This window comes from Poecilia latipinna, unplaced genomic scaffold, assembly GCF_001443285.1.
Source record: "Poecilia latipinna isolate Pla-1442-1.1 unplaced genomic scaffold, P_latipinna-1.0 Scaffold149, whole genome shotgun sequence".
Taxonomy (NCBI): domain Eukaryota; kingdom Metazoa; phylum Chordata; class Actinopteri; order Cyprinodontiformes; family Poeciliidae; genus Poecilia; species Poecilia latipinna.
The window spans coordinates 350671-362054 of record NW_015112765.1 but is presented as its reverse complement, the minus strand read 5'-3'; the positions used below and the strand labels follow the sequence as shown (position 1 = coordinate 362054).

The window sequence follows — 11384 nt, the reverse complement described above, 5'->3', positions numbered from 1 at the left end:
TTTTTTGTCGCTATAGTGGATTTTATTCATTGCTTTTTAACCAGGGAAGTGGCAGAAAATCTGCAACAAAGGTCCTGAGTTTCAGAGTGGAACCTCACACTACACCCTCAAAAATTTGGATCTTAAAGTAAGTCTAGCATTGGGCCAAAATCAGTCTAAAAGTGAAAGTTTAGTGGTTTATTAAACCCGGTTTTAGATGTTAAATACAGCTAAGCTGAAAATATTTATATCAGATTTGCATCAAAAACTTTCATTCAACCAAGTTTGCTTCTGATAATAACACAACATTGTAAAGAAAAATCAGTTTTCTGTTTGTGTAACTGAACATTTTTATATCCTTGTCAATAATCAGTGGTAAAACCTTTATTTGCATTGCATCAATCAAAAGCCTTCTTTTGATAACTGACCATTTTTTGGATGTCTCCACCGGTTTGTCTTTGGTGATAACCTGAAAAACCTTCCGGCTACCTCAAGTTCCCTCCATCAAATCTCCATCAGACTCAAGTCAAAAATCTTGCTTGGACTCTACAAAATGTCAATACTCAGAAGAAACTTGTTAGTATATTTCAAGCATTAATTTCAGCTTAAATAAGCCCAGAGTCTGAATAACTTTAAGCTTAGCTGAAGTACGTAAAAATAAGACGTAGGAAAGTAACAATAAATCCAGTTTAGAACAAAAATATTTCTAAGAAAACTAACATTCCTATTGTTTTTGCTTCCAAACATAAGAAAAGTTTCTCAGTTTGTAAACTGTTATTTTTGTTTTACACGTGCCATCACAAATAAAACAGACATTTTAATGAATCATATATTCTGTTTGCCTGCATTAACCTTTTGTCATCTACGAAATATATCCAATTTATTATCTGTCCCTGTTATCTTGCATTCAACCACTTGAGGAGCTACGCATGCCTGAGGCGAGGTAATCTTCATTAGTGCAGACTGAGCACCTGCATAGAGCAGCACAAAAGTGATTTATGGTTATTAAGATAACATTTACATAAACAAAAGACATATCTCTGACTACTTTGTGCAGTATATGTTATGTTGTTTCATGTATATAATACATCGGATATAAAAAGTCAATGCTGGAGTATTATTTCCAATGCATCTTTGTATGCAGGCGCAGCTACGCAATTGCGTCTGTGTTGTCATTTTGAAGTTTGTAAAGTTTGACATTTTAAAATGTCACCTCTTTATTGTTTTTCCTCCACCAATAATCTATAAGTTCATCTCTCTCCCATCTCAACAGTTGATTGTGATACTCGACATACTGACATGAGTAACGGTGGAGAAAACTTGGAGGTTGTGATAAGTTTTCATTTGTTTTTTTTTTTTTTTTGGTTGCATCTATAAACTTAAGTTTTAAAAACTAAACTTTCTGAGTTGAGTCTAGATTTGCCCCCAGAGAAATCCAGGACTAAATGAAGGCTGGTGTCTAGACTCAACTTTCAAATTGCATCCATTGCTTCCCGTGAGGAAACCTCCGGAGAGTTGACAGGTGTCTCCCCTTTTGCCGCAGCACATCTGCTCGCAGGTGCATGACAACAATCAAGTGTATGAGCGGAGGTGTATTTCCAGCCCTGTGCCAATAATGGCAGAGGCGAGAATTTCCCTGCCTGTCAAAGTCGAGTCACGCGTTCAATTTCTGGGTAAAGTGGCCTGCCAGTCATCCTCTACACCAAAACCGGCAAGACGTGCCACTCACTTTTGCCGGACTGAAGTCATTTCACATGGCTTTACTTTTGAGCACAAGAGCATAAAGAAATACTCCGGGATCCCACGCGTAGTAGAAAGGAGGGAGAGGAATCACGTGACAGTGATCACGCGTTTTTGTGCACCTGCATCGTTTATCTTCTTCTCCTTGAAAACTGCAATGCCGTCAGGGATAATGCTGCGAGCCACACGTCAGAACCGGCAGGACTGAAGCTGTCAGAGAGCCAGGAAGCTGCAGTAGGATGGCTTGTTGTCCTGTTCGATGCAGCTTCACCATGGAGTTGGCTACACGCACACACACACACGCACACACACACACACACACACACACACACACACACACGATTCTCTCCTCCAGCGGGAGATTCCCCCTGTGGCGTGTTTACAGTCAGAATTGTGTCAACCGGCAGAACTTTTGTGATGAATGTGTTGAGAGAGGACGCTTGTGAGCGTGTCTCCCTGCTCCGATCCGGGAACAATGTGTGTGTGAGTGTGAGGATGTTTCTATGGCATGACTCAGGTTATATGTGTTTCTGCGGTAGAGGTTACAATTGGTTTTGGCTCCAAACCTGCTAATTCCAGTTTGAGCTGCAAACTATAGGGCAGACTTCTTTTGTTGAACTGATTCTTGACGTTGTTTTTCATTAGAGGTAGGATGACTGATTGTCAGCTGGTTGATTTTTAGGATTGCGTGCGATGTTCTTACCCGTAAATACATTTAAATTAGAAACTCAAAACATCTACCAGGTTCTCTACTGCTGTGGTGGTTGCTGTTTATCCTTCTTTTTTATTTTAAACATACTTAATCTAGCAAAAGTACTAATTCATACAGAACGTTTTCACATCTTGTCACGTTAAAACCACAAACTTTAGTCAATTTTAGTGAGATTACATGCAACAGTCCAATGCTGATGAGACATGGCTGCTGGGATGCTTGTTCGTCCTGGAAAAGTGAAAAGTTTGAGGGGTGTGAATACTCTTGCAAGAGAAACTAGAGAAAATTAGTTCTGCATCTTAACTGAACTAACTGTTTGGTAATATTTGCGTATGTCCAGGTGGTGGACCTGTACTGGGGAGTAGATCCAGAGGAGTGGGACAATCCAGACCTGCAGAGACTCCGAATGAAACTTCTGGAGGAATGTCTGAAGACATCAGCCGGGCCGTGCTTTGTTGTGAGTATTGCAAGCTTCCAAGGTACAATTAGGCAAACTGGAAAGGATTCCGATTGTTCCGTTTTACCTCGTAAACATATTCGTCTTTTATTGCAGCTCCACATTGACAAAATTGTAAAAAAAAAAATATGGAGGGGGGAAAAACAAAATCAGTGTTGCCAAACCTTCTGGCTATCCCTTTAAAATAAAACATAAGTGAAGCTTTTGTTTTAATTAATGCTTTAATTCTTTACGTTGCGCAGAATTTCAGGGAATTTTATTTTGTAATCCTGGGCTTTTCCATTTCCATGATTTCTTGCCTCTGGACAGCCAGTTTGTGTTGGTTCTCATATGAATCAGCCTTTTTAAAGTTGCCTTTCTCCTGGTTCTCTGGCTGTTTTTTTTTTTTTTATCTGACACTTCTTGGCTTGATATCACAAGGAAAAAAAAAAAAGAGTGGCTAACTCTTACAAAAGCTACTCTCAGAGGATGAACAGCATCTGGAGTAAAGAAAGACTTTGAAAAAAATAAATACTTTTTATGCCAGCTTTAAAAAAAATCACCCATCAAAGTTTGTCTCTTTAGAAGTAAACCATGAAGGGCTGAGTGGTGCCTCTAAAGTCTCACATTTTGCCTTTTATCTCTGTACTTTGGTCCGATGTGGCTCAGAAGTCCTTTGTCTCAGTTTGCTTTGGTTCCACTTGCGTTTAAAAAGAAAAATACGCAAAATGCAGGTTTATTACCGCCGTAGGTTATTTTCTCCATTTAGAATACAAACAAATTCACGAAACCATTAAACTTAAACTAAAACGGAAAAAAAATGCTGAAGTTTTCTAATTTATAAAAACCTAATGGTGCATTTAATCTGTACTTCAGGCTTTGAGATCGTTTCTAGCTTTGTTAGAAGTAATAAAACAGGGTCAGTGAGGGTGGAACAGAGGAAGAGCACAAGAGAGGGGAAGTGACTGTGAATTATTCAGATGGAACAGATTGAGTGTAAAGGTTGAGAGAGAAGTGAGAGTTCGCAGGTAAGGCATTATGGGCACAAAAAGAGCTCAGTTTCTAAGACATAACCCCTTCTCCTCAGAGTGAGTTCGGTGTCTCGTCGTCTTCCTGCATGCACCGCTTCCAGATGCTGCTTTCAGTCCAAGTTGCCTCGAATAATAATTACACAGGAAAAAACCCCAGACAATGATTCTGTTATTTATTTATGCCTCATATTAAACAGTTGAATCTCCATCGGAAACAAAGACTGCTCAGCGTCGTGTTGTAATCTGGCCTCTAGCACGAGATAAATTGGAAATAAAAAATTGCAATTTTTTTTTTCTGTGCAGCTGGCAGTAAAAATCCTAAATAAGTTTCCATTACATTTTTTTTTATTTTTTTTTTACAATGTGCAGAGATAATGTTTACGAAGTGAAACAATTGAATGTGAAATAAATTAAATACACCTGCTCCTTTTCTTTTGCTGGCATCTTCTCAATCCGAAGTGTTTTCCCCACAGTCTCTCTTTGCTCTGGTGTTGCTGCGGTTTCACCATCCCGACCTCTGCCGACCCCCAGCTGCAGCACACTGATGGGTCAAACACACACATTATCTCAGGTTTTCTGTTCAGTTCACTTTTTCCTTCTCATGCCTTCAAACACGACCTCTGAGTCGTGATATTCAGAGTCTGTTAGGAGATACACACTCAGATCCTTGGTGCATGTCTTCCCCATCTGGCCAGTTTAATGTTTAATGGCATATTCTAGTGGTCCTACTTCAGTAGTGAATGGGGGGTTGGGGGGGGACTTTATGCTGAGGGTCTCATGATAGCTGCTCAGTCTCATTCAGACATGTCAAAGCCAGCTGCTGCTGTTCCCGGAGCCCCTCGGCGCGGCTCCCCGTCACCCAGCCGGCCCCGTTTTCAGAACCAGGAAGCTCAAAGCCAGCAGCAGCGACGGCAGTAGTGATTTCTCTGATCAGATTCTGACAGTTCTAGGTTGCCTAAGGCATCTCTGGAGAGTGGATGTTTATTTTTCTTAATGTTTTTTTTTTACTGGGTGGTAGCTCTAGATTTGCATGTAAGTACAAGAGAACTTGTCAGAATAATTTATTTATTTTCTCTGGGTAAGCGGTTGTGCGTTGGGCTGTCGTCTACAGTTCAGGGAATCCTCGTGTTTGTGTGCGTTCTCCTAACTCCTCTGATGGAAACACACTCGCAGCCCCTCATTACCGTCCGCTTTACCCACTCAGGTGTCACCCCCCGCGCACGCACACGCAAGACCCAGACAACTTCCACACAGCGTGGATCAGACAACGGAATAGGACTGAGCAGGTGAAAAGAACAGAAGATAAAGTGAGGACACACTTTGGAAAGCCAAATTACTGTCGATCCCCCCCGAACCCCCTCGCGAAGGCACGCTATGTTCTCTCTTTCCATCTCACGAGAGACGGAGAGAGAGCACACGGGGAACGGTGACTGACATGTGTGCTGCAGGGCTGTTTTGTTGCTGCCACAGCAGATGTGTGCAACAACTGGAAACGCCTCTAATCTCCGTGCCACACGTAAACTGCCCCTCATTCTCGACTCTGCACAGCCATCCTGCAGGACCAGAACGAGAGCGTTTCCCCGGTGAAGACGCGGATGCAGTTTTATTTCTGTTTTCACATCTCTTTTGTCAGGACTTCTCTGTCTCAGAGCTCTAGAATATCATTTTACTCCTCATAATGACCGCCTTGGAAAATCTAGTTTGTGAGTTTTTGTGAGGTTTTTCTTTGCACCCTGACGTAACAATCTCCTATTTGCGTACGTCTGAGGACTAAATTGGCTTCAGTGGGTGTCGTTCACATACATACCAAGCCACACCTTGGCGAGAGCGGCTTTTCTCCGTACCGTTGATTCGGGAAAAGCTGGTTTCCATGGCGATGGCGAGGGTTGGCATGGTGATAGTGTCATTGACCCGAAGATTAAGCATGACAATGAGCCATGACTTCTTTTCTCTCTTTCTTTCTCCAGCAGTTTCAAATTCCCTCGTGGGAAAAAAAAAAAAAAAAAAAAAGAGAAGCCGGAAAATCCGATAAATGCCTGAAGGATTCATTTCAGCAGAAAATTTCAGGCTTCCAGATGTCTGCTGCGTTAAAGGGGATAGTAAAAGATCCTGCTGCCCATCTTTTATGTCCTTTTTATCTCCAGTCACATTAATGCACCTCATTAGGCTACATATACTCATAGATTAGATTTGTTTGCATGTTGCTGATGTTGTCGTCTGAGCATCATGTAGGGACTAAAGTGACACATATAACCAGGCTGTAAATGTTTTGTGCTTTCCACGCAGATGTGGAAATAAAAAATTGTACTTGTCACGTCAAACATTGTAAGACGCTGTTTCTGTCGAGCCTAATTTTGCATAGCGTTTGTCCTGCTAACAGAAAAGAATGAACAAAACTAATTCCTCGTCCACACACGGCAATGTTTCTCCTAAAATGGGTCCGTTTTGAAAATGTTTTTAAGAGCCCAAGCATGTTGCTGTTGTAGCACCGTGCTTTGTGATCAAATGTCCTGTTTTTCGAAGCAGCTATGCTATCTAAACATTGGCATGCAGGAAAGAAACAATCAACCGTAAGAAGTGAATCAGTTTTACAGTTCAAAAAATTTAGACGTTTCATTAATTAAATGCAGTACATTTAAAAAAAAATTAAATAAAATCTGATCCTCCTGTTCTGTTTGGAAACATCATGTTTGCCTCTCCTCTGCTGCAGACATCTACCCAGCTGACTGTGGGCATTGTGGATTAATTGACTGCATGACTGATTGATTTGTTAATTCATACTGTGGCTGTGCGCAATCTTAGCTGCCTCTCCCAGCTGGTTCATCAGATAAAGTGCACTTAGCCGGAGTATAAAAACCCCGGTCCAAGGATGGGGGGAAAAAAAATGCTGAGGAAAGAAGAAGGGAGGAAGAGGAGCGCAATGAACGCTGAAATTGCATACGTCCCCTCTGTTATCTTCCCCTTACCCTCCTGTGTTTCTCACACCTTCCTCTCCTCCAAGGAGGAAAAAGAGCTCCACAAATCCCTCCTAAACGTCAGGCACGCACGTACTGTACATGGACTGAAACATAAAAGAGTGAAGCCTCAGCATGAGGTAATCCGTTTAAGATGGTTTTAGCTCTCCAGCTAAGACAGATGTGTTAAAGCTCCTAAAAGTCAGGACGTTGGGGGCATTTTCTCTTAACATCTCCACCCTTTTTGAAAGTCAACAGGATGATTGGCAAACCTTTATGCTGGAGAGCTGTGGCTGACGACAGGTGTGAACACACTCGCTTACGTTAGCATTTTTAAACCTGTGTGGAGATTTGAAAAGAAAACTTTAGCTTCGACTTTCTCCCCCCCTCCCATCTTACACAGCTATCACCCACTCCATTCGTCCTGCTGCAGACGAACTGACAGAAACCTTGTCAGCAGCATGGAGAGTGACTGTTCCCTCTGTTCTCTCCGTGCTACATTTCTGTCCCAGTATTGCAGTCGTTTAGCCCAGTGCCTCCATCATTTACTGACACATCGCTGCAGAGCCGTTGAGTCAGAAGCACGAGGTGACCTGCAGGGCAGCTCAGTGCTACAGAAGGCCGTCAGTGGTTTTAAAGAACCGCTGATACGGTACAGTGCTGTGAAAGGTTTTAGTCCTCTGTCCAAGCATCCATAACAAGTCTTAAATTCATCTATACATCTATATAAGCTATACATATGTTAATTAAAGGTATTAATTGTCATTAAAGGACAACTTAATCTTTCACATTCTCATATATGCAGGGTTTTTTTTTTCCCTCACTGGACTTTTCTGTAAAGGTTTGAATCTCATGCTAACATCTTCTGTGATTTGAGGCAGTTGAGGCTACTGCTAACTAGCTACTAACATAATTTAGCAAGCTAACTAGCTTTTTTTCATGCATCAGGAGTAAGCGCAAGTTTATCGCCAGGTAGCTGAAAGACCTTTGTTTTCGCCTCTCACTCACATCTGGTGACATCCCATCTGAGGCTGGGCACAAAAAAAAACCTTTACATCTGGCTTCACTAATCATCCCCCATAGTTATAGTTTCTTTGGTCTTTAACTTCATTCAAGGTGGTACTAATGTTATCTAATACAAAAATGTTTATTGTATCAAAAGTACACTGTTAATTCCTGGATGTGCCCCTTCATAAAAGGGGGCGCTCCCTTAATGGAAAACAGTCTTCGCCTCCCAGATCGACCTTTGCCACTTTGTGCTTGTTGTACAGAAAAAAATTGCCCAAATGCTAATGAATCTCCAGCGGACATTTGTGGGCTTTAAGAGTAGGCCGTCCAAACAGACGGCGCGGCACGCCATCATTAGATTTCTGCTTCTTCTCTGCATCTGTTCCCACTGAGAATGCCAAGGGAATGAGGACTCCAGCGTGGAGTGGCTTTGAAGCGTCATTGCCGGTGGGGGCGAGCCGTCGTTTTCCTGCTCATTGGACCTCACAGTCATTTGGCTCGTCTCCCGCTCGGGCTTTGCCTCCTCCCACAGGAGTGGCTTAAGGTGCATGAGAGTTATGGCACATGGAGTAAAAAAAAAAGGAAATCATCCAGTCATGTCACTGTAGCTTTGTTTTTTTTTATTTGCTCACAAATGAGTGGCAGACAACGTTAAACAACATGGGGAAACAAACTACCCTGGTTATTTCCAGTGATGTTGGATCTACCGCCACTCATATTCATGGATGAGCAACCGGTTGGAAAGGCTGCGGCTTGATTTTTATGGCGTCTCAGTGTGCTCATTTATCCCACATTCAGGCTGCTAATGTCTTTCAATAACCCAAACTTGCAGCACAGAAAACCCCATAAAAATCAGATTTCACAGTTAGCCTACAAATCCACGTACCACCCTCTAAAATCTTATTTTCTTTTCTTTCCCACAAACAGCCCCATCTGTTGGATATAAAAAGAAAATCTGCTCATTTTCTTAATGCCGCTGATTACTGGGGAATTATAAAAATTTTGGCCGAATCTGTGTCTTTTTACGTAACAGTGTGTCATTCAGAAACATTTGCCATGTAGCAGCAGAACAAATCTGCTGCATTCACCAAAATACGGGTTATTTACCAGGCAGGGATAGCAGGGAGCGAGCTTCCTGTTTGTTCTTCTACTTTAGGACAAATTTATTTAAATGAAATACGTTTATGGATGGAGTAAAGGTGGCAGAAAATTCAGAAAAAACATTATTTTTGCTTTCTTTCAGAGCTACAGGGGAGTTTATTGTGTGTTTCATAGCATATTTAGTCCAATTAAACAGATCTAGAAAGAAAACTCTAAATTATAAATAAACATATTACACAAGAACGACTTAATTTGTTATATAATACTAGTATTAAAATTATTTTTATTCAAATTCAGCACCAAATCTTGATTTCAACAATTCGCCTTTCTGAATAGAACCGTTTTAAAAAGGTAACTATGGTGTCTCTTCATCGCCTCATCCAGCCAATCAAAGACTTCATCAGTTTTCATCAGCAGGACAAATCTGCATCCTCTTTTGATCCGGTCAGGCCTGGTGTTAGTGGCTCCCTAGATAGATTTAGGATGTGAAATAACTGTACATAACACGTCAAGTGATTTTTTTTTTTTTTTTTCACATTGCTGCGTTCAGAATCTCCATATAATCCAGTCGACTTGCTGTTTGTTTCATTGTTACTCGCTGCCGTCCAACTTCCCGGTTATCAAAACAGATCTACATTTCCTCATGAGGCTTCACGTTTCTCTTCATCAGGCTGCAGACTTTTCTCCTTCTCTCTTTTCTCGATAAATAAGTGAGAAGTATTAAGAAAATCCCTCCTAGAAGCTGTGGATTATAGTTAACCCTCTGTTATACCTGCAGGCAAAAAAAAAAAACTAACAAAAAAACATAAAGCAGTCGACAGTTCACTCTTATCTGTATTTGTTTTTAATCATCTTTGGTAGTTCTTTGCGCATTTTGTGTTTTATTCAACGGAGAATCTTAACAAATTCAATTGGAGCACTTTCAGTATGGTTATGACCTCCAGGTATTTCAGAAGGCCTCTCTGCCATCGCCCTCATTTTTCCTTAGATTCAAGTCAGGACTCTGACTAAAATTACTGCCAATCAGAGGAAACTTGTTGGTGAAATTAAAGGATCAATTCAATGCCAGGGAGATGAATACATTTGCGCTCCATAATAGATATCAACAATTAGCTGAAATCTGGAAAAATATGAAGTGTTGATGTAACAAAAAGAGAACAAAGGCCAGAAAAATACTCAGAAGAAAACTAATTTGGAGTTTAACTGTTGGTATCAGCGATTTGGGATTAAGTTTATATTCCTACTAATCAAAGCCGTGGTATAAATAAACTGTGTCCGCACAGAGCAGGGGTTTCTAACGATCCACCTGCACCACAGTGACGGAGCCGCTGCGAAGAGCCACGTTGGCTCCCGTTCTCGCGTTCCTCACCTTCTGTTGTCTCCGTCCTCCCGTCCTCAGGGCCTGGTGGGTGAAAAGTACGGCAGCATCCGGGTGCCGGGCGAGGTGGAGTCGGCGGAGTTTGAGATGATCCTGGACGCGGCTGTGGAGGCGGGGCTGGACACCCACATTTTGGAGGAGTGGTACTGCAGGGATGAAAACTCTGTGCCACCCGCATACTACCTCAAACCCAAAGCCCAAATGCTCAAGAACTACCAGAACTCTGTGAGTCCCATCCGCTGACCGCGGTCTGATTACGACGCCTTTCTGTCTGTATGCAAACATACACGAACCTATCGGACGTTTTCACATTTCGCCACACTGAAACCACAAACTTCAAGGTGTTGCAACAGAATTTTACACCTTTTTTAATGGGCATTGGAACTGATACTTTGTTTTTTCACTTTTTTTTTCCTCAATATAAGTTTTAAAGTGTGGCTTATGTATGCATTCAATTACCTGTGGTTCAATGTGTCAACACTTGAATACGTACTGATCTAAATTAGGGCCGCTCTACGTTTCATCATTTCATTTATATTATTTGATTTTCCCTCTACTTCGCCATTTACCACTGCTCTGAAAAGCAGTGAAGTTTGTGGTTGTGATGCGAAAACGAACAAAAAAGTTCAAGGGGAACGAACGGCTCAGTTTGACTGAACTTTGGGGGGAAATTGAAGCTTTAGTTTTCCGCTGTTATCTTGTAGATCCACAAACAGAATTTGTGGATCTACAAATGCGAATGAAATTTTTATGAGCATGTCATCGTTGTAGATTTGTGTTCTTATATCCATGTTATGAAACACCCCAGCTCTGCCTGATAAACACATTTTATCTGCTTCTGCAGAAGGGAGGCTTTGCATCAAGTTTGTGAGTGCAGTTGTTTTTGTTCAGGCAGCTCTTAAACCCTTTTCATGTTTTCTGCTTTAATGTTCTCCCAGCCAACAGCAGGCCCCATGAAATCCTTTAAAAGCAGTTTTTTGTTGTTTTTTGTTATCAGCGAGGTTTATTTGGAAAAAACCTTCTTTAACGTTTTACGAGAATATTT

At 41.5% G+C, this 11384-nt stretch overlaps 1 protein-coding gene across 6 annotated transcripts in view; it reads left to right on the top strand.

Moving 5' to 3' along the window:
* The window catches only part of nwd2 (NACHT and WD repeat domain containing 2), a 55288-nt gene that overhangs the window by 31818 nt on the left and 12086 nt on the right, over positions 1 to 11384 (top strand). For all 6 annotated transcript variants that reach the window (XM_015029295.1, XM_015029292.1, XM_015029294.1 and 3 more), the window contains 2 exons: positions 2772 to 2888; positions 10361 to 10564. In XM_015029295.1, the coding sequence (XP_014884781.1) occupies positions 2772 to 2888; positions 10361 to 10564 (321 nt within the window). The remainder of the gene's footprint in view (positions 1 to 2771; positions 2889 to 10360; positions 10565 to 11384) is intronic.